Here is a 22,232-nt window from a genome sequence, read left to right as displayed (position 1 = left end):
GAGGCCGTGAGCGGCTCTGAGCTGCGTCACCGCCGCCCAGAAGGTTCCAGAGCCCCCCCAGCTCCTGCTCATCCACCGGCCAGAAGGTTCCTGAACCCCCCAGGTCACCCTGAAGGTTCCAGAGCCCCCCAGGTCCTGGTCACCCATCAGCTGGAAAGTTCCAGAGCCTCCCAGGTCATCCAGAAGGTTCCAGAGCCCTCCAGGTCACCCAGAAGGTTCCAGAGCCCCCCAGCTCCTGGTCATCCATCAGCCAGAAGGTTCCAGAGCCCCCCAGCTCCTGGTCACCCATCAGCTGGAAAGTTCCAGAGCCTCCCAGGTCATCCAGAAGGTTCCAGAGCCCTCCAGGTCACCCAGAAGGTTCCAGAGCCCCCCAGCCCTCTGGCACTCCAGTGGCTCCAGTGCTCAGCACCGTGGTAGGAAACCCCAGCACCAAGCTGGGCTGCTCCAGTCCCCATGAGTGAGGGTCCCTGAGGCCCCTTGGGGTTGCCGAGGGTTGGGGGCCAATGGGACCTGTAGGGGTTGGTGGGGGCTCACAGGACTTGAGGGGAGCCAGTGGGGTCTGGGGGCTGATTGTGATAATGGGGTTAGGGGGGCTGCAGGGGGGGAGAGGGACTGGAGGGGACTGGGGGGGCTGGAGGGGATCCTCTCATCCAAGTCTCTCCACACACCTGGCACCCAGGAAGGGATTCCCATGTGGGGCTGGAGCCCAAGCTCCCATCCTGGGGAAGGGCTGTTTGCCAGCCCAGCGAGCCTGGCGGCTCTGGGAGCCCCTCACCTCCGCCCAGTGCCCCTCTGGCCCCACATTTGCCCTGGAGAACAGGGGGGTGGGTGGCACCTGAGCCCTGACACACCCAGTGCAGGAATTATGACCTCCAGGAGTGGAGGGGATGCAGCAGCAGCAGATTCGGGGGTGTCCTTTGCCTGGGGCAGAGCCCAGAGTGACTCTGGAATGGCGGTGAGGGGGAAGGGGCTGTGGGGAGCTGAGCCATGTGGGGCTGGGGGCTGCATCCCCTGGGGGCTGCGGCCGGCTGGGGAGGAGGGAACCAGGGGAAGACGGGGCACTGCAGGGAGGAGGGAGTGGGAGGGATGCGGGGAGACGAGGGGGATGTGGGAGGGAGGGGAGAAATGCAGGCAGGGATGCAGGGAAATGGAGGGGATGCAGGGAAGGATGCAGAGGAAGATGCAGGGAGGGATGCTGGGAGGGAGGGGGGGATCAGAGGAGGGATGCGGGGAGCAATGGAAGAGTGGCAGGTGGGAATGCAGGGAGAGATGCAGGGAAATGGGAGGGATACGGGGAGGAGCAGGGAGGGATGGGAGGGATCAGGAGAGGGATGAGGCAGGGATGGAACGGATGGGAGAGTTGCAGGGATGTGGGAGAGAAGGGAGGGATGCAGGCAGAGATGCAGGTGAGGATGCAGGGAGGAATGCAGGCAGGATGGATGGGAGCTGGCCGGCGAGTGGGAGTGACGCAGGGAGGGATGCAGGGAGCCAGGAGGACGGCGAGGGGCCGGGGAGGAGGCAGAGGGTTCCCCACGGACACAGCAGGATCCCGGTGGGATCAGACACAAAACTCGCGGTGCTGCTCCACGTGGAGCCGGAGGGAAGAGCAGGATGGATCCGCAGATGAAAGGAGCGGGATAACCCTGCCGTGCTCCTGGCAGGAAGAAACCTCTCAGTGCCCAGCAGAGTAATTTACAATATATACTGTATATTTATTATAATTGCACCAGCTCACGGCATCTACAGCTGTACTCACAACCCAGAGAGAGAGCGCACGCGCGACAGGAAAATACTGAAGTATTTCTACAGAGTATTTGTTCCAGTTGGCTCCCTCCGCGGCAGGAGACAGAGACTGTAAAAGAGGAAGACTGGAATTTTTCCCTGATGTGCTGGCTGGTCCGCGGCGCCGCTGCAGTCGGGTCTCGGGTTTTTGGGAGCCGCGGCCCCACGGGGGAAATCCCCCGCTGCTGGCTTGGGTTCGGTGTTGTCGGGGGATTCCCCCATGTCCCAGCGGGGCTGGGGCTCCGGCGGCCAGTCTGAGCTTCCCGGGGGCGATGGGGGCGCGGGGGCTGCGAGGCAGCGGCTGGAATTGCTGGGATGGGTTTTGGGGCTTGCGGGGATGCTGGGGGAACTCGTGTCCTCCATCTCCCCAGGCTGGAGCAGAACCCTTTGTCTCCTCCTCCTGCCACAGTCGAGTCCAGAGCCGCCACCCTGCCCGGGGCTGGCACTTGGGGACAAGCTGTACCATGGAGTGCCACGGGTGTGTCCCCTCCTTACCTGCTCACCCCATTGCTAACACCTCTGCTTGTTCAGGTGTCTCTGCCAGCGGGTGGCTGGCACACCCAGGGGCTGGCACTGCCCAGCTCCTGGGATTTTTCTCCAAGGGCCGCTGAATCCTCAGCCTCTGGCTGAGCCTTGACATGCCAGGTTTGGGAGGCTGACCCTGAAGTGCCCTTTCGCTCCCATCTCTGTCCTCTCGGGTCCTCTGGTTCACCAGGCCACGGCTAAGGAGGCTGAGCTGGACTCCGGAGGATCCTCCCGATCCCGGCAGGCTGGAAACCAGCGCCGGAGCCTGGCTTTGCATCCAGGGGCGGCGGGTTAATCCGGGCAGCTGCTCCCGCAGCCGGGGAGGCTCATCCCCATTGTCCTGCTCCAGCCATCCGGAAAACGCGGGGCCACCGGCACTGAACACCAACCCCCCGGGGCACGACTGGCCTCAGCGCCTGGGGGCTTTTGTTTTTTTGGGAAATCAGCAAAATCCTGCAAAAGCCGGGCGGCGGGCCAAGCCCGGTACCCTCCTGCCTCTCTCTTGCCATAATTCAGTTTAAAAAGCAGCCACTTTTCCCCCAGAGCAGGAGGGGCCTGGGGGCTGCGAGCCCAGAGGTGGGACATGCCAGAGGATGTTTGGATGCTCCCCCTGCCCAGCCCTAGGCCCTGCAGCTCCCTGCTCCCGGGGGTGACAGCTCGGTGCCCCCAAACTGGGGGGGTGGGTGGGTGTCAGGGCCGGCTCCTGAGCTGGGACAAGCAGCGTTTTTCCCTGGATCTCCTCCCTTGGGAAGAGAATTACAGGCGCTGCCGGCTTTGTTCATCCATGGCTCGGCGTGTGCTCAGGTCTGGGGGGACCCCAAATGTTTTGCAGAGCCTCTGTCTCCCATGGGGACAACTTCGCTGGGGGAAACAGGGCCTTGCTCACCTCTGGTTGGCATCACACCCTCCAGCTGAGCCTGCCCCCCCTGCCCACCTCCCCGGGATGCTCTTGTGCTAAAAAACAGTCAAACAAAACCAAAACAGCACAGGGGGACCCCAGGGGTGTCCCCAGCCAAGGGGACAAGGTCCCAAGGTCTCTGCAGAGCATTTGTTCCCTCGCTCTGTGCTCGCCCACCCCGCCCCGCCCCACCCCGGCACTCGCAGTAACAAGAAGAGATCCTCCCCTTCCCCATCCCGACCCCAAAACACCCCGCAGCGGGGGGAACCACCCCCTCCCAGGGCGTTCCAAGGAGCCATCGGAGCTTTTCCCCCGCTGCCAGGTCCATCCTTAGCATCCCCCCGGCTCCTTTGCACCTCCCCGGTGGTGCCGACCCTCCCGGGGGCGCAGGTGGCACGGAGGGGCCGAGCTGGGCTGCGGGGGCTCAGAAGCCGGCGCTCTCCGAGCTGCTGCGGCTGTTGTAGCTGGGGCTGCGGCTGGGGCTGCGGGAGCGGCTGGGGGGGCTGCGAGTCCGGCTGCGGCTGCGGCTGGAGCTGGAGCTGTCGTAGCTGCGGCTGCGGCTCCGGCTGTACGAGTAGGTGCTCAGCGAGCTGGAGGACGAGGGGCTGGGCCGGTAGTAAGGGATGGGACGCTTGCGGGCGCTGCAAGTGGAAAAGGGAAACTGAGTCAGCCCCCCCTCCCCGGCACGGCCAAGCATTCAGCCGGGGCAGCCAAGCGTCCCAGCGGGCGGGCTCGGAGCGGCTGCGGGCTGGCGGGATGCGGCCACCCGGCATCGCCTCCCCTTCCGTGCATCCCTCTCCTCCTCCCCTGCCCCCTCCCCGGGGTGTTAGTCCTGGATTAGGCAGCGTCGAGGGCAGAAAGTGAGCAGGTTAATGTGGCTTTTGTGTTTCCCACGCACCAAAGATTGAAAGCTGCTGAAAAAAGAGACGTTCGGGATTAGCGGGAGGCGAGCTGCGGCCCGCTGGCGCCTGAGGATGAGGAGGGACACGGGGACACTGGGGTGGGGGGACACAGGGGGCAGCGACATCGGGAGTCGGCCCCTTGTCCCCTCTCCCAGGCTGGTGTTAATGAGACCAGAGAGCGGCTGGGTGCTGAGGGCATCCTAAGGTGTGAGGAGACACAGAGGGGTCCAGGAGGAAGAGGAGGAGGAGGAGGAAGAGGAGGAAGGGGGAAGGTTACCCTGGGAGCCAGGCTGGCGGCGATGCTCTCCGGGAGGGACCTTGGGATGAAATGGAAAAGGAGAAGTTGGCATCACTGAGGTAGGACCACATGGTGGAGGGGTGTGATGGGAACTGGGGACAGGGCAGGCGGGCAAAGAAAAGCCCTGGGGCTTCTGGCTGGGCTATGGGGCAGGCAGGGGGGGCTGGGGGTGTTTCCCTGGCTGCCCCCTCCCCACAGCACCCTCTGCACCTCACTGAAATGGCTCTGCTCCTCCTGAACCCTGAGCAGAGCGGGGTCTGCCATCCCCATCCACCCCAAGGATGGTGATGGGGGCGAGGTGAACAGTCCCCACAGGGACTGTGTTCTCCAGCCGAGCCCTGCCACCTCCCTGGGGACATCCTGGGAAAACCTGGATGGAGCAGGAGGGATGGAAAACCAGACAGCGGCACTTGGGCTGGGCTGGGAGCAGCTTTCCCAGCCCATTCTCTTTCCAGGGCATCCATCAGGGAGGACTGTGGGGAGCTTTAACCCGTGGGCTCTGCAGTGTTCCTCCTGTCCTTTCTCCTGTCCTCCCTCCTGACGACTCCAGTCCTGCCCAGGGAAAACAAAATCCCTCCCACAGGGAGGCAGATTTCTGAAAATCCAGCCCCCCCTGACCACCCAGCTGATAGTGGGAGAGACAAATAGGTCAGGAAGGAGGTAATCTCGGCTCGGCACGCCCCGCTGCCAGTGCTGCATCTTAACGAGGTGCTACATATGCACACAGTGTTTTGTCTGGCACGAAATATTGCCTGTCTTACAGCTCAGGATCCTGAGGCAATAGGATCCCAAGGAGGGGAAACCAGCTTTTGGAGGGCAGGAGAGACGTGACTGCGGACGTGCACATTGCTGGAGTATGCACAGGCGGATTAAATTAATTCCTGTTTTCATGCCTCGAAACAGGGAGAGATCAGGAGGTCACAGAATTGGAGGCAGTCTGGTTGCCCATCTGTCTGGGCCAGCTGATTTACCCAGTCATCCTCAGAGCTATCTGTGCATCCACAGAGCTGCTGTTGTCCATCTGTGTGTCCGTCCATCTATCCATCCATCCATCTGTCTGTCCATCCATCCATCCATCCATCCATCATCCCTCCATCCATCCATCATCCATCCCACCATCCATCCATCCATCCATTGTACATCCATCCATCCATCCATCCATCCATCATCCATCCATCCATCTGTCTGTCCATCCATCCATCCATCCATCCATCATCCCTCCATCCATCCATCATCCATCCATCATCCATCCCACCATCCATCCATCCATCCATTGTCCATCCATCCATCCATCCATCCATCCATCCATCATCCATCCATCCATCATCCATCCATCCATCCATCCATCCATCCATCCATCCATCCATCACCCATCCATCCATCCATCCATCCATCCATCCATCCATCCATCCATCATCCATCCATCCATCCATCCATCCATCCATCCCCATCTGCCCACCCGGGCACCCTCGGGGCTCAGCGGGCAGCAGAGCTCAGCCCCGGGCTGTGGCAGAGCCCGTGCAGAGCCTTTGCCACATGCCAGGACACACCTGGTGATCCTCCTGGGCTCCATGAAGCTGGGGGAGTCGCGTCTCCGCTTCCTGATGGGGGAGTAGCTCCGGGAACGGCGCCGGGGGCGGGCGGGATCGGGATCACCGTGGCGTGTTCGGGGCTCGTTGTCCTTCTCTCTACAGCGCGGGGAGGAGGAGAACGGTCAGGGAATGGGGTCCCGAGGGACGCAGGGACACCCTGTGACAGCAGCTCCCTGCACGATCACACTCCCACCTGGGGCTGGGTGTGACCAGCGCGGCCCCTCCCCGAGTGCCAGGGACGCCCTGGCAGCGGTGCCCTCTGAGCCCGCTGCTGGCACCCGCCGTGTCCCCGTGTCCCTGTCCCCAGCCTGACCTGCTGGCTGGCTTTTTCGGCGAGGGCGAGCGGGAGCGGCTGCGCGCTGCTCTCTTGTCCCGGGAGCGGGAGCGGGACTTGGAGAGGGAGCCGCTGGAGCTCCAGGAGCTGCTGCGCTGGCCCGGGCTGGGGGACGGGCTCTTCCTCCGCTCCGAGGCGTGCCGGGAGTGCTTGGCCGACGACTCCGAGCTGCTGTTGGGCCGGCCGCGGTGGTGCCGCTCCTTCACCCTGCGAAGGCAGACGCCAGCACCGCCTCGCACCTCGTCCTGGCTGGCAGGGTGTCCCCACAGCAGCCAGGGACCCCAGGCTCCCATTAGGAACACCGGTTTTTGACTGAGCTACATCCCTGACTGTAAAGCACGGGGCTTTCATTGGCTTGGCATCTCGCATCCTGTGGGATGCTGTAATCCCGTGCTGCCATCCAGGCATTGCCCTTCGCAGTGGGATAATCCCTTGCAGGGATGACCCTTCCCACAGTGTGCTACCACTGACCCGCTGTGGCTCTTCCCCACCCTTATTCCCTTCCCTATCACCATCCCCGGGTCTGTCCCCATCGCCAACTCGTCCTCATTTGCCATCCCCGTTCCTGTCCCTTTCCCATCCCTTGAGCATCCCAACCCAGCTCAGCCCCAGGGCTTTGCTGGATGGATTTAAGGTGCCCGCAGGGAGCTGCACCCCAAACACCCGAGCCCGGCTCCCACACCCCGGCAGGGACGGCGGGACCCCATCCCGGGGACTCCCTTACTTCTTGCCGTGCGCGCCGTGGTTCCTGTCGGGGCCGGCCGGCGGGTGGTAGGGGTGGGAGCCGGCCGAGCCCTCCGAGTCGCTGCTGGAGCCGGCGGGGCTGAGCGGCGGCGGCTCCCGGGGGCCCGGGGGCCGCCCCTTGCTCTGGCCGCGGTGTCGGGGCGGCGGCGAGGCACTGCGGGAGCGGTGCCGGTGGCCGTGCTTGGCCCGCTCCGGCGTGGCCGAGCGGGGGCTGCGGGCGCCGTGGCGGCTCCCCCGGCTGCGGGGGGACGGCGGCTCCGTCCTGCCGTGAGCCCGCGGAGAGGAGGACGCCGAGGCCGGCCTCTGGCAAGGGAGGAGAGAGAGAGAGAAGGAGGGAGAGGAGGAAAGGGAGGAAGAAGACAAGAAAGAAGGAGAAAGGGGATTTTAGCGGGGCGGCGCCGGCCCGGGGGCGCAGATCACAACGTCAATGCACATCGCATAAGGCAGGCTACACAGACGCTACTCTGCACCTTCCTCTCGCCCTCAACAACGTGGGTCATGCAAACCTCCGCATGCAAAACGCCAAAAAAATATAACTCAACTTAAATCGTAATAAAAACCCAAAGGAAGGGGTGGGATGGGAGGAAAAGAAACAAATCCAAGAAAGCCCCAAGTCGTCGGGGAGGGAGAGCTTGAAGGGGAAGAAACAACCCCCCTCCCCACCAAAAAACACTTGGAGAGGGGATAAAGCAAACCCTGGCACCCGCCCGCCCCGACCAAAAAAGGGGAAGGGAAAAGGGGGATAAAACCCAAACGAAGGAAGGAAAATGGGGGAAAAACAAAAGGAAAAAAAGAACAGATGAGAGGAGGGACGGTGAGGCAGTGGGGGAGAGTAAATCAGACTGAGCCGAGGGGAAAGGGTCGAACCAAAGAGGGCTGGAGGTGATGGGGTCTGCTCACACTGAGGCATGCACATATATAGAGATATATGTTCCGATACGTGTAGTTTTTATCGATAGAACAGCTTTCGGCTTAAAACAAATCCAGAAACGAGGAAAAAACGGCACAGAGCGACAATGGAGGGCAAGGCAGAGGAGGGGGGCCGGGGGGGGCGAGAAGGCATAAAAGAAACCAACAAAAAAGAAGAAAAAACCATCCAAATCAAATAAAACTTAAAAAAAAAATAGAAATAAATAAATTAAATACAAAGCAAAACTTCACAAATGTCCTCGTTACTGAGATAAACGAATGTCTCTGAGCTCTTCCTGGGACACGCATTGAGCTGTTAGCTGTGACTCTGCAGGGAACTGCTAAGTCCTCATCAGCACTCAACACAGACTTTGCTTTCTGCTTCCTTTTTTTTTTTTTTTTTCCATTATATGCTTTTTTTTTTTTTTTAAGTCCCTCTTGGTTAACATCCACTTACCAAAAAAGTGGCATTTCCTCCTTTAGTAGGTAAGGTATGAAGAGAAGGGAAAAGCGGGGCAATATAAGTGCATCATTAGATTCACAAAAATGCAAGAGAGAAAGAAAGAGCGAGAGAAGGAGGAGAGACAGAGACAGAGCCAGAGAGAGGAGAAATAAAACAAACCAACTCACTTCTCCTACGGGGAGGGGAAACCTTGGGCCACCAGCGTGGCCAAGCCCTGAGCCAGGCTCTCACTGAGATCTTAAAGGATTTTGCCCAGCCCTGAGGCTCCCAAATCTCAGCTCCTCTGAGCCACAAACGCTGCCTGGATATTCCCCCCATCTTTGCAAACACCACGAGACCAAAAAAGATGGGTGGAAACGGCTCCTGCAACACCAGTCCTGACCAAGCTGGCAAACCCCAGCTCAGGGAGCTTTGGGGTCTCCTTCTCCCCAGCCACAGCCCGGTGCCAGGTCCCTGAGAATCCCTGGAAGGGTGAACCCTGCCCAGGGCAGCGCTGAGTCCAGCCGAGGGGGTCAAAAGGGGTTCAGGGATATTGGGATGGTGCCAGGATTGTGTCACCATGCCCAGGCTGGTGAGCCCAGTTCCTCATCATCCCCTTGCCCCAAATACACCAATGGATGGTCAGTGAATCCTTGAGGCTGAGGTTCTCTCCACCCATCCCACCGTGTTCTCAATGCCACTTTTCTCCCTCCAAAAAATAAGGGCTGGGATTCTGGGGACCACCATGAAGATGCTGCAAAAGGAACGTGAAGCTTCCGTGTCCCTGAGCATCCCAGACTGCTCCACACACCACCACCTCCTTGCCCCCATGGAAAAGCCAATCCCTCCAGCCACAGAGCAGAAAACTGAAGCTAAAATGGGGGGATTTGGGGGTTTGATTAAAAAACAGTTGCTGATGCAACGGCTGCAGTGAGGGGGAGGCTGGCAGTGATGATCAGCCCTGCCCAGCTGCCCTGCAAGCATCGGGGGACATGGATCAGCTCCAGGGGGATCAGCAGCCCACGAAGGGGGATCAGGGGAGCCCATGCCAGCCCTGCATCCCAGGAGAGGAACATTAAAGCAGAGAAGATGATGAAGAAGAAGAGGACGATGAAGAGAGAAAGAGAGAGGGTTCCTCTTTCCCAGGGTGGCATTTTGGCACTGGCTGGCCGTGCCGTGGGTCGGGCTGTGGGATGCAGGGTTCCCACCCTGGAGTCTCCTGCCCTGGCGTGCAGGAAGGCAGCAAAGGTAAAAGCATCCCGAATAAACCCAAATTGTCAAAGACTCAGCCTAAGAGGGAAAACACACACTGGGCACTTGCAGGGATGGACAGCCAGGGCAGGGATGCTGTCGCCTGCCCCTCGCAGACTGGGATGTCCTGGACCTGCTTTCTCCCCGCAGGAAGAGTTAAACCTTTCCCTACTGCAGCCTCCCTCAGTATTTTCCCTGAGCTGGGCTTTTTCCCCCTGAAGAGGGGCTAAATCCACACATCTCCCCAGATTTCTCATTTCTTGCCCCATCTATCACCCCAAAACCCCCTGTGCCCGCTTCTACCCATAGCCACTGCCCTATTTCTCCCTAAATATATTCCCTTTCATTACCCGGCCACTAATGGGGGACTGAAAGGGAACAGCCGTGCTCGGCCCCTGAATGGAAACGAACACAAATTCGGAGGGCTGAAAGACACAGAAATGCATTCTACCGACAGCACGAGGAGACGGGGAAGAGAAAAGGGGGGAAGAAAGAAAAAAAATATTACGTGGACAGGGCAAAAAAAAAAAAAAAATTAAAAAAAACATAAGAGAAGAGCATGGCTTTGCAGCTAACTGGGGAAAACCATACAAATAAAAAAAAATTATATATAGCCACCAAAAAGAGACAAAATGAGAGACAGAGAAGGGGAGTGAGAAAGAAAGAGAAAGAAAGTCAGAAAGAAAGAGAAAATAACATTAAATCAAGCTACGGTGCTTTTCAACAGGCTCATCTGCAGAAGTGAACGTGCAGAGGTGGACAAAATACCTACCTTTGGAATTGGCAGTGACAGGAATGCAATAATAAAAAAAGAAAACAATAATCTCCACATTTGGAGGGCAGAATGGGAAAAAGACAAGGACTCTTTAGTACGGCGATCCAGACCCCTCGGCTAATCCCGTTTGCTTTGCTTAGAATTTTTTAAACTTATTTTTTAAATTGGTCTCTTTCGCGTCTAATTTTTATTTACTTTTTTAAGAACTTTTGTTTGTTTGGTTGGTTGGTTTTTTATTTGGAAGGCTGAGGCCGGCGGGGGGGTCCGCGGGGAGGTGGCTGGCTGGTGTCTGTAACCCGACCAGGCTGCGCTTCAGTCTTTAAAAGTCACCCTATGACACGGCAAAGTCGCGGACAACATGCAGGGAAAGGCGATGGATGGAGGTGGGACACGGCGGGGGATGTCGGGTTGTGTTGGCCCAAAGAAAACCGGAGAAAGAGAGGGGCTGGAGGGTGCGTGTGGGCGAGGAGGAGGAGGAGAGACCCGGGAGGAAGGCTGGGAAGGCAGCAGGGATGGATGGAGACAGGACTGGGTGTTTAAAAGGGAAGGCAACGCCGCGCAGCGCCCCGGGGCATCCCTGGCTCCCGGCGGCTCTGGGGGTGCTGGGGTGGGCAGGAGTTTTTGGAGGGTCTGCCGGGATGCAGGATGCGGGATAGCCCCGCACCCAGCGGCCTCATCCTGCAGCCGGCGAGGAAAAGCTCGCCACGGCACCAGGGTCCAGCCGAGGACACCGCGCAGTTGCCAATTTGAGGAGGAAAAAGGCAAATTCGCTCCTTTGCAATGTAGAGCTGCTGGGTTCCCTTCCCTTTTAAATTCCTTGTTCAAAAGATAGAAAATGGAAATACAATGTTCAGCCGTCGTAAATATTTAGAAAACACATCGGGTTTTTGTTTTTGTTCTGTTGTTTGTTTTTTTTTTTTTTCTTCTCCACATTAACACACACAAAAGCAAAAAATTCTAGAACAACACGACGACGACGGGGTGGGGGGGAAATAAAAAGAAGAGAAATATATATCGTTTGCATTTCTGTACATCACAAGGGAAAAGAAAATAAATCATGAGAAAGGAAACTAAAACAAGGGGGCGGGAAAAAACAGCACGTTTCATTGCCCTTCCCTCCCCCTCGTCCCTGCTTCTGCTGAGCAAGAAATGGAAGTGTATATTACCGTTTGGGTTTTTTTCAAATGGGAGGCTAAAGAAAAACACAGATGGGATTAAAAAGAAAAAAAAAATAAAAAATAGAAACCAGAGAGAGAAAGAAAGAGAGAGAGAGAGAGAGAAAGAGAGCAAGTTGTTGGAGAAAAGTCCCGCTGGTGCCGGGGAGCCAAGCGAGCTCGGCGGCCTGGGCGATGCTGGGGTGGGCAGGGGGAGAGCGGGGCCAGCCGGGCGCCCGGGGGCGGCGCCTCGGCACCCGAACCCCCCCACGCCCCAGCCGAAACCACAGGAAAGAAGAAAGCAGAGAGGTGCCCCGAGAGGTGGGCAGGGTGCTGGGTGCTGCTGGGGGGTGCTGGGCTGGGGAGGGTGAAGGGGACGTGGATGTGGGGTCGGGGGCTCCTGGCCCCGTTTCCCGGGGTGCCCCCGGCCCTGCAGGTGTTGGGGTGTCAGCGTTGGGTGCTGCCAGCCCAGGACCTCACCTGTGGGAATAAAGTTCCCTGGGGCAAGAGGGGACCTGTGAGCGCTCCATGGGTGGAGTCCTGCAGCCCGTCCTTCACTCAGCCCTGCCTCCGGCCCTCCCTCAGCCAAGGCAGGCTCCTCACCATCCCAGCACTGGTTAAACTGGGGCTGGCCCCTGAGCCCACTGGGTTAGCAGGGGAGCAGCCCCCAGGGCTTCAGCAAGACCCTCGAGATGTTGAGGCAGAGCTGGGGATGCTCAGCTCCGATGTCACCTCATGGGGACCTCAAGGTCTTAAAATCTGAGCATCCAGCATCGAATCCCCTCCAAACCCTAACTTGGCCAGCCTGGGTGTTGGGGTCCTGAGCACTGCTGCTGGCCCCTTGGCACTAGGGAGAGTTGGGGCTGGTGGGCAAAAAATAATTTTCCTGCTTTGGCCGTTTCTTGGCTACTTGGGATCAATCTCAGGGAGGTGCTGAGCCTGGTGGTGACCTCGGCAGGTGATGCTGGCCTGCCAAGCCATTATCCCGGAGTGGGGATGACATCCGCAGGGCGACGTGTGGCTTTGGGAGAGGGATGACCTGTTGGCTGCCCTGATCCCTGCCTCAGGGTGATGGGCTGGCTCCCCCGGGGAGATCGTGCACCCAGCACAGGGCTGGTGAGCGCTGGGAAGGTGCAACCTGCACCCCACATCTCCCCCGGGTGCTCCGCTTGGGCAGGGCAGGGAGCCGAGCGAGCGGGGAAGGAGGGGACAGGAGAGCAGGGGGGCAGTCCTGTGGAGGGAGGAAGGGAGGGAAGCGAAGAGTGATCCAAGAAAAGCCTACGTACATCCGAGGGCTCCGGCAGCGGGGCGCCGTGGCTGTGGCGGCCGTTCTGGGCGCTGCCCTTGTGCCCGTTCTGGTGCGGCGAGGCCGAGCGCTGGGGCGAGGGCGAGGACGGGCTGCGGCTGGAGCGGGCGCTGCTGCCCTTGGGGCCATCCTGCCGGCGCTTGGGGCTCAGCCTGAGGAGAACCGCACCGTCAGATGCCGGCACCCCCGGCCCCGAGCCCGGCCCCGCCCTTGGTCCGGCTCCGGCAGAGCCGCTGGCTGCAGCCCAGGCTTGGCCGACGCCAGAAATGGGGTGAGAATTGGTGCTTCGTGCTTTCTTTGGCTAAAAATTGAAATCCCGTCATGCTCCCAAACCTTCCAGAGATGCTGCAGCACCATCCCACTCCGCTCTATACCTGTCTCAGGGATGTCTCTGCCACCTGCCTCTGCCCTCCATCCCCCAGGGTACCCATCCCTGGGACACCTCTGCCACCCACCTTCTGCCCTCCATCCCCCAGGGTACCCATCCTAGGACACCTCTGCCACCCGCCTCTGCCCTCCATCCTCCAAGGTCTCCATCCCTGGGACACCTCTGCCACCCACCTTCTGCCTTCTGTCCCTCAGGGTACCCATCCCTGGGACACCTCTGCCACCCACCTTCTGCCCTCCGTCCCCCAGGGTACCCATCCTAGGACACCTCTGCCACCCACCTTCTGCCCTCCATCCTTCAAGGTCTCCATCTCTGGGACACCTCTGCCACCCACCTTCTGCCCTCCATCCCCCAGGGTACCCATCCCTGGGACACCTCTGCCACCCACCTTCTGCCCTCCATCCTTCAAGGTCTCCATCTTTGGGGCACGACACCTCTATCACTTGCCTCTGCCCTCCATCCTCCAAGGTCTCCATCTCTGGGACGCCTCTGCCACCCACCCTCTGCCCTCCATCCCCCAGGGTACCCATCCTAGGACACCTCTGCCACCCGCCTCTGCCCTCCATCCTCCAAGGTCTCCATCCCTGGGACACCTCTGCCACCCACCTCCCTGCCCTCTACCACACAAGTGTGTCCATCACAAGGACTTGTCCCTGCTCTCTACCCCACAGGATCCCACCGCAGAGGCTGGAGGCTGGTGGGGTCCCGGACCGTCCCTACCTGCCCGGGGATTTAGAGCCGCTGTCGTCGGAGGAGAGCGAGGCGCTGTGGGAGCTGCAGGAGCTGCGGCGGTGCGAGCGCCAGGCCGGGGACTCGCTGCGGGACCTGCGGAGAGGGCGGCCGGGGCCGAGGGACAGGCTGAGCCGCCGCGGGGACACGCAGGGACACAGAGAGCCCCGCCGCCCCCGCCTGCCCGCCCCCTCACCTCTTGCGCTCTTTGTTTTTCTCTTTCCGTTTGTTCTTGGGGCTTCGGGACCTGCGGGAAGAGCCGAAAGCTGCGGATGTGGGAGTGGGGGCAGCACCTGGGGGTGGCTGTCCCAGCCCCCCAGAGACACCGAGGCTTTTGGGGGAGGAGAGAGGGGAAGGACCTGCCTGCTCTGGAGCTGGGCTCCACTGAGGTTCAAAGCGTGGTGGGGATCCCAGATGGAATTGATTTGGGAGGACTGTGAGGTCAGGAGCAGGTTGGTGAGACCAGGCAGGAGAAAAGAGGGGGACTGGGTCTGCTTAGCATCCTCAGGGCTCAGGCCCATTGTCACCCCCCACACCTGTTTTACCTTGTGCCCTCTCTGGCACCCTCTGTTTTTCACTCCTTTCACCTTAAAATAGCAGTGTTGGCAGAGGGCATCTGCAGAACAGGGCAATTGTAAAGGTTTGCCCTGGCCACGGCTTCCTGGGATCCTCCCTCCTCCCCTGGGGGACATTTGGGGCCCCACAGTCAGCCAGAGTGGCCTTGTGCCACGTCCAAGGGCAGAGGACACACAGCAGTGTGGGGTGAGGAGGCTCATCACGATGGGCAGAGGGGAGGGGACAGCAGGAGGGCAGGACACAGGGGGTCCCTGGCAGGGCAAGCTGGCAGCTGGTGGCACTGGGGTGGCTCTTGGTAGCTGTCACTCTTACCTGTGTCTTCTCTTTTTTCGTGACCCCGATTCAGACCTGAGGGAGGAAGAGGAGGCAGAGATGAAGGAGATAAACTGGTCTGGCCAGCAGGGAGCAAGGGCTGGGCAGTTTCCAGGGATGAGGAGAAGGATAGGGAGATGGCCCCGAGGTGGGTCACTGGATGAGGCAGGTGACAGTGGCTGTGAGGAGGTGATGGCCCCATGAAAAGTCATCAGAGTCCATCCCTATCCTCTAAATCCCACCCCACCCCAAGGACCTGAGCAGCCCCAAGGAGCCCCTCTGTCCCCAACCACCCCTGCTGTCCCCAGCCTGCTGTTGTGTCCACCCTACCTGTCACGTCTGTGTTTCTTTCCAGTCTTCTTTTTCTTTTCCTTGCGGATGGGTGAAGAGCTGTCACAGCTAGAGGGAAGTGGGTGCCCTTGAGCAGAGAGCAAGGGACTCCCCAGCCTCTTCCTCCTGGCCCAGGGGAACCTGGTCCCATCACCCCCAGCCACATTGCTTCCCCTGGACCACCCCATGGGGTGCATGAACATCACAAGGCAGTTATTTCCTGGGGGGTTTGAGCTGGGGGACAGAAAGGGAATTTTGGCAGAAGGGCTCTGGTTGCCTTCAGTTCTGGAATGCCCAAATCCTGCTGTGTCTCATTGCCACCTCGTGGGCTCTACAGCCTCCAGCAGGAGACAAATTGGCCAGTTCCCAGTGGGATTTCAGAAGGGGACAGTGGGTGGCAAAGGCCAGCCTGTGCCCAATGGCCTTGCAAACCCAGAGGGGACCCCACAGCCCACCCAGCCCAGTGGTCACTCACCTGCGCTCTGAGCCAGGTTTCCTCTTTTTGCTGCCATGGGAAAGGCAGAGAAGAAAGGGACATTAGGGACAGCATCCTGCCCAGGCAACCAGGGCTAAGTGGTGAGGTTTGGGGTAGATAGACCCTTCACAGGGCCACATACTGCCTGGTGCTGTGCCCCGTGGCAGTGAGCTCCTTCCCCACATGGACCAGGCAAGGTCCCACCAGTGCATGCAGTAGGTGTGTGCACACACGTGTGTTGCAGTATCAATACATGCAGATGCGTTGCACCTCTTAAGGGTGCACATTCAGGGATGTTCTGCCCCCCAAACTGAGGTGACTTGCCCCTCCAGAGCCTGGCAAAGGGCTGAGCTGGGAGGTGAGAGCTGCCCTCCAGAGAGAGGGGACAGCACGGGGACAGCCAAGGACTCACCGGCTCCGGCGGTGCCCTGATTTCTTCTTCTTTTTCTTCTTGGGTGGAGGAGAGGTGGAGCTGCTCGAGCGCCTTTTCAATCTGTGGGAGACAGCAGATAAGGTTGGGAAAAGAAGAAGGGACAGGCCCCTGGCCTCTGTCCCTGGGTGGGACCCTGTGCACAGCAGGTCCCCAAATCCACCTGTACTCGCGGTGGCCGCTGTCCTCGCGGTAGCACTCGGCCGAGCAGTCGCACTGCAGCAGGCAGCCCTCACCATAGTCAGGGTACTCCACCTCGTACTCCTCCCCATCCACCCCGTGGTGGTTTTCTATCACACTGCCAAAGGAGGAAGAGCAGGATTATTTGGGGGATCCCCATTCCCTGTTTCCCACCAGAGCAGCTGGGCCAGCCCCGGTGCAGCTACAGAGGTTGGGGGACATTCCCTCTGCCACAGCATCCCCAGGGGACCTTGGTCATGTCCCTTGATGTCCACACAGAGCAATGTCCCAGGGTGGAGGTCTGCTCAGGGTATTCCTGTGGCTCCCATCCCTGCAGAGATCCCCACCAGGCCAGCACAGGGACACTGAGACTCGGGCCACCATGTCCCCACAGGGCCCAGCCTCAGCCTCACTCGAGCCGCTTTTGGCTTTGCTCAAGTGCTGGGGCTGAATGTGAGGCTGGGTCAGCCCAGGTGTGTTGCAGGGCTGGATAAGGGTTAGAGGAGCTGGCAGAAGACCAGCAGTGGAAATTTAGGTGGGAACTGCCCAGGATGATCTGGGCTTTGAGGCCAGCACCCCACAGTGCCACCAGCTCAGCACTGGAGCTTCAGGCAGGTAATGCTCAGTGACCCTCCTAGGGCCAGGTGAAGAAGGGGTGGGGGGACACCATGCCTAGAGCCAACAGGGTCTCTCTCTCTCTCTCTCCTGTGTGACTTCATCAGCATTAATTTCTCCCACTGCCATGGAAACCATGGCATGGTTGCCATTGACTACCAGGGCTGTGGGCAGGGCTTGGCAGAGGCCTGGCAGCTGGACTAGGACAGCCTCAGGAGACCCTGTCCAACCTCTCCCTGATGCCCCCAGCTCCCTGGGCTGGCTCTGCCATCAGCCCCAGGAGCAAAACCCGCAGGGAGCCTCTCATTTGCTCTTGGGGGATGTAGGACATCTCACTCAGGGAGAGACAAGGACATCCAGGTGCTCTGGAAGGAAACTTAAGAGATAAGGACAGGCATGGAGGGTGCCCAGCACCACAGCAGCCTAGGTGTTTGCTTCCCAAGGGAGATTTGCCCTCAGAAGCCTGATGTGGGCTCCTCTGCCCTTCCCAGCCCGGAGGTGAGCAGTCACAATGCTGGTGGAGAAGTGCAGCCCCACAACATCAGTCCCTTGGCAGCCTGGCCATTGCCTGGGAGAAGGGAAGCTCCCAGCCCCAGCCTGCAGATCTGAGAGTGGCATGTGTTGGCATCCTTGGCCACAGGCAGGCCATGGGCTGTTTAACCTAATTAGAAACGTCTTGGACCGAAACTGCACACGAGGCACCCTCCCCCTAACCACGGCTGATCGCTCAAGCGGGACTCAGGCTCCCTTCTGTGCCACAGCCATGGCTTGCTGGGTCCTCTCCACATGCCTCCTGCTTTGGCCATGTCCCAAAAGTAGAATCAGCCTTTCAACCACCCACCCAACCGTGGGAAGGGGGAGAAAAGAGGCGAAGAGAGAAGGGAGCAGGGTTAATTCTCTGTGTGTGTCTCTGCTCTGTGAGCAGGCAGCGCTCCACGCTGGAGCCTGCTGCCAGCATCTCACCCATTAGCTGTGCTCAGCAGCTCAAGACCAGCCCTGTGCTGTTCCAATTATCCCTCCCTGCCCAGCACACGCTCGCCTTTGTCTGCAATCCCACCAGCCTGTCCATCAAGCCTTTCTCCTTGGGGACCAGGCTGTACCGAGCTGTGCACACAGAGATGGGAGCTGGAAGAGCACAAAGAGCAAAGGCAGGGACTCAGGTAGTCACAGCTGTGCTCAATGCCTCGGTTTTCCCTGGGGAGTTATGCAGATGATGCTGAGCCCTCGCATTGGCTCTGAAACAGGACCAGCTGGTTCAGACTCACAGTCCTGGCAGCCAAGGACCACACGGTAAAAGCCCAGAGCGGTGCTGGAGCAGGACCAGCCCATGAGACGTTCTGCTGAGCACTCTCCCAGCCACCATAAGGGCTGAGGCTCTTTATTTAAAGCTTATTTAACCCCCTTGTCCAGCCTCTTCATGCAGCAGAGACCTTTGGCATGCAGCAGCTCAGATCTCTGCTGCTTGAGGAGCCACCTCCTTTGGACCCAGCTCCTGCCATCCTCCTCAAGCGCCTCTGGCTTTGCTCTCCTCCGAGCAATCCTTTGCTGTGAGACTGCTCCTTCCAGCTCAGCACTATTATTTATAGCCCTGGGGCTAATCTTTAATGATTACCCTTCGTTTTGCAAAACCAAGCCTGTAAAGGTGACAGCCAGGGCTGCCTGGGTAACTTGCAGGCACCTTTGGCTTCCCCACGTGCTCGTTACAGTGCTGGCCTTAACAAACCTGCCAGGAAGATGCCCTGGAGATGACCCCTGCCCCCACCAGCAAAGGCCACTTGTTAACACCTCAGGCGTGATGCTCAGTGACTGGGCAGGTTGGTTTTCCCCATGCCTTGTTTTTCCCTGCCTGGAGGAGGATTCTGAATGTTTCACGCTGTCCCAAGCCCCTGAGCCCCATCCAGACAGGGCACAGCCGTGTCCCTGTGTCCCACCCTGCCTGGCGTTCCAGCAGAGGGGTGTGAGGGAGGCTCTCCCTGCTGCCATGGCTTCCCTGCCTCCCCCTCGCCCTGATTTCCTGACCCTAATGAAGCATTAATATTCAGTGAACCTGAAGCGTCTATTCCTGTCCCAAGTGACCTGGTTTCCAGGCTGATGGATGGTGCACGCCGGGCCAGCCATGCTGCCTGGGCCATTAAGCATTGCACTGATAAATCATCATCGAGCCAGGGTGCACCCTGGTGAGGCAGGGAATAGTCCTGTGCAGGGCAGGAGCAGCAACTGGCATGTCCCCAGCTGGGCTGCTTTGGACACCAAAACTGAGCCCTAAGCTCCCTTCCAGGGCAGAGGCAGCCCCCCAGGACCAGGCACTGTGAGGAGTGATTAGAAGAAAAGGAACAGTACAGGATCTTCTTGGAGGAGCTTATTTCATGAGGTCCCTGCCTCTTGCTGGTGGGGTGAGCCAAGCACTGAGACCTTCTTCACTTGGGTTTCATCCTCTGGGACAAGAGCATTGCAATGCTGGCCTCTGCACAGCACCCAGAGATCTCCAAATGACCAGTGCAGGATAATCTTTAACCTCTCCAGAGGTAGGATACTGCCTCAGAGGGACAAATTCTGCCTCCAGCTGACTGAACAGCCAACCAACCAACCATCAAATCAACCAACCAACCACCAGCCATCAAACCACCAAATCAACCAACTAACTATCAAATCAAACAAACATTGACTCAAAGCCAGTCCATCCATCCATCCATCCACCCATCCATCCATCCTCAATCCATCATCCATCCATCCATCCATCCATCCATCCATCCATCCATCCACCCATCCATCCATCATCCATCCATCCATCCATCCATCCATCCATCCATCCATCCACCCATCCATCCATCCTCAATCCACCATCCATCCATCCATCCATCCATCCATCCATCCACCCATCCATCCATCCTCAATCCATCATCCATCCATCCATCCATCCATCCATCCATCCACCCATCCATCCATCATCCATCCATCCATCCATCCATCCATCCATCCATCCACCCATCCATCCATCCTCAATCCACCATCCATCCATCCATCCATCCACCCATCCATCCACCATCCATCCATCCATCCATCCATCCACCCATCCATCCATCATCCATCCATCCACCCATCCATCCATCATCCATCCATCCATCCATCCATCCATCCATCCATCCATCCTCAATCCATCATCCATCCATCCATCCATCCATCCATCCATCCATCCATCTCTTTATACCCTCTCCATGTCCATCCATCTATCCAGTCATGCCTAGATACACCCTCATCCACCCACCCACCTGCCATTGATACTCAGAGGCAATCAAGGACGTGCCTCTCTGGGGTGAGACACACAGATGGACCTGGAAGCTGCCTGACTTACATTTGGCGCCCGTGCTGGTCCTCCCTGGTGAGCACACCCTCCTTCTCCATCAGCATTTGCCGAAAGGTCCCCACTTTCTGTCGGATCTCCTCTTCGGAGTACCTGGATGGGCAAAGACGTGGTCAGGGTTGCTGTGGTTGGGGCATGGGCACCCCATGGACCTGCTGAGGAGCTCTATAGCTTTGGAAATGACACATGGCCCAAGGGGCCAATCAAAAATGGAGGTGGCGTGGTGATAGTCATCATGGCCTGGAGGACAGCAGACCTCTGCTTGGTCCCTGCCATCACTATGTATGTCCTCCTCTCTCTTGCATGCTTCTCCCAGCAGTGCTTGTCAGAGACATCAAGAAGGGGGGAAAGAAAAGGATGACTATGATGATGCCATTCCCTGTGACCACCCCAGGCTTTGGAGTAAGTGAACATCAAACCCTCTCAGCAGTGCCACCACTGCAGCCTGTGATTCTGGGGGTCACTCCCAGCATCTGTGTCCCATCACGAGCTGATTCTGGGGGTCACTCCCAGCATCTGTGTCCCATCACGAGCTGATTCTGAGGGTCACTCCCAGCATCTGTGTCCCATCACGAGCTGATTCTGGGGGTCACTCCCAGTATCTCTGTCCCATCACGAGCTGATTCTGGGGGTCACTCCCAGCGTCTCTGTCCCATCACGAGCTGATTCTGGGGGTCACTCCCAGTATCTCTGTCCCATCACGAGCTGATTCTGGGGGTCACTCCCAGCATCTCTGTCCCATCACGAGCTCCCCCTGCTCATCCCCTGAGGCTCTGGGGCCCTGAAAGCTGTGCCAGCTCTGCACTACCACTGAGCTGACTCAGGTACCGCAGGGTTATTAACGAGAGACACTAATCACTGTGTCCTGGCATCTGAGAACAGCCACTGCAAACCACGGCGCTCCTGCTGTCCCCGAGGTGTCCCTGGGAAGGGACAGGTGACAGCCCTGGCCAGGTGGTCCTGTGCCACATCCTGTGGCTGCACAAGGGCACCCGAGCATCCTCCTCAACTTAAAACATCCCAACAGCGGGATGCAGGGGAGAGACTCACGATGCTCTTGGCATCATCCCAGGGGATAGGGTGAAGGGAGAGGGACTTCATGTCACCACCACGCTGTCAGGCTCTGTGTGTGTCCCTGTCCTCAGCCAGAGCCTCTAGAGGGGCTGCTCATGGCCCACCCTTTCCATCACACTGCCACAAGCCCAGAAGACTGTATGGCAGAGCCAGGCCTAGCCCTGGGTTGCCTGGCCCAGGCCCAGCAGTCCCCAAGGCTGGCCCTTCACACAGCCCGTGCTGGGGACAGTGATGCCCCTTGCAGCGCCCTGGGTGCCCTGGGTGAAGAAGGGACATGGCACCACCCACCCCTCCTGCAGTGTCCATGAAGGGGAACGGCAAGGAGAGGAGAATTAATATTAACGAACTCATTTGCACTCCCATTAAGGCTCCCATTAACTCCCCAGCCAGACTCCACACAGAAGGAAGGGGATGGAGGCAGCCTGGCTGCTTCCCCTCAGCTTGCACCTGTGCATGGGGAGCCCCAAAACCAGGGTAGCACCCCCAAATGCTGCTCTGCTCCATTCCCTCGATGGCAGTGCACCCAGCTGGGCAGAGTGGCCACCCCACAAGGACAGAGCTGACAGCCCCAGCCATCCCATGGACACCAGCCAGCCCACAGCAGCAGGAAGATGTCTGCCCGAGATGAGCACTTGCTGCAGCACATTAAGAACACGGCCGGTGCTCTTGGAGAGGGGACATGAGGCCAAACAGGAGGTGACAGATGGGCCACTGTGGCTGGGCCATTAGCAAATCTGTGGGGGGAGGCCAAGGCAAGGAACTCCTCATCACCTCCAGGGATGGAGGCAGGAGCATCACCAGCCCTTTCTCTCCTGCATTCCCCTGGTGCTACTTCTAACCCTGTTGGAGG

General features: G+C 59.0%; 1 protein-coding gene across 2 annotated transcripts in view; it reads right to left on the bottom strand.

Moving 5' to 3' along the window:
* Positions 1 to 1,687: 1,687 nt before the first annotated feature.
* SRRM3 (serine/arginine repetitive matrix 3) overlaps positions 1,688 to 22,232 on the bottom strand; it is a 30,280-nt gene continuing 9,735 nt past the window's right edge. Inside the window, exons 3-15 of one of the 2 annotated variants that reach the window (XM_085557534.1) lie at positions 20,300 to 20,401; positions 16,316 to 16,450; positions 16,135 to 16,215; positions 15,723 to 15,752; positions 15,248 to 15,316; positions 14,918 to 14,953; positions 14,226 to 14,276; positions 14,021 to 14,125; positions 12,893 to 13,064; positions 7,056 to 7,378; positions 6,311 to 6,538; positions 5,956 to 6,093; positions 1,688 to 3,846 (exon numbers count right to left, since the gene is read on the bottom strand). In XM_085557534.1, coding sequence (XP_085413660.1) covers positions 3,630 to 3,846; positions 5,956 to 6,093; positions 6,311 to 6,538; positions 7,056 to 7,378; positions 12,893 to 13,064; positions 14,021 to 14,125; positions 14,226 to 14,276; positions 14,918 to 14,953; positions 15,248 to 15,316; positions 15,723 to 15,752; positions 16,135 to 16,215; positions 16,316 to 16,450; positions 20,300 to 20,401 — 1,687 coding nt within the window. In that variant the 3' untranslated portion in view covers positions 1,688 to 3,629. Of the gene's footprint in view, positions 3,847 to 3,898; positions 4,425 to 5,955; positions 6,094 to 6,310; positions 6,539 to 7,055; positions 7,379 to 12,892; positions 13,065 to 14,020; positions 14,126 to 14,225; positions 14,277 to 14,917; positions 14,954 to 15,247; positions 15,317 to 15,722; positions 15,753 to 16,134; positions 16,216 to 16,315; positions 16,451 to 20,299; positions 20,402 to 22,232 lie in introns of those variants that run through there. The other variant, XM_085557533.1, reaches the window with a different exon arrangement.

Source organism: Lonchura striata, chromosome 19, assembly GCF_050655825.1.
Source record: "Lonchura striata isolate lonStrDom1 chromosome 19, ASM5065582v1, whole genome shotgun sequence".
In the NCBI taxonomy this organism is placed as follows: domain Eukaryota; kingdom Metazoa; phylum Chordata; class Aves; order Passeriformes; family Estrildidae; genus Lonchura; species Lonchura striata.
This window is presented reverse-complemented; position numbering and strand designations above follow the sequence as displayed.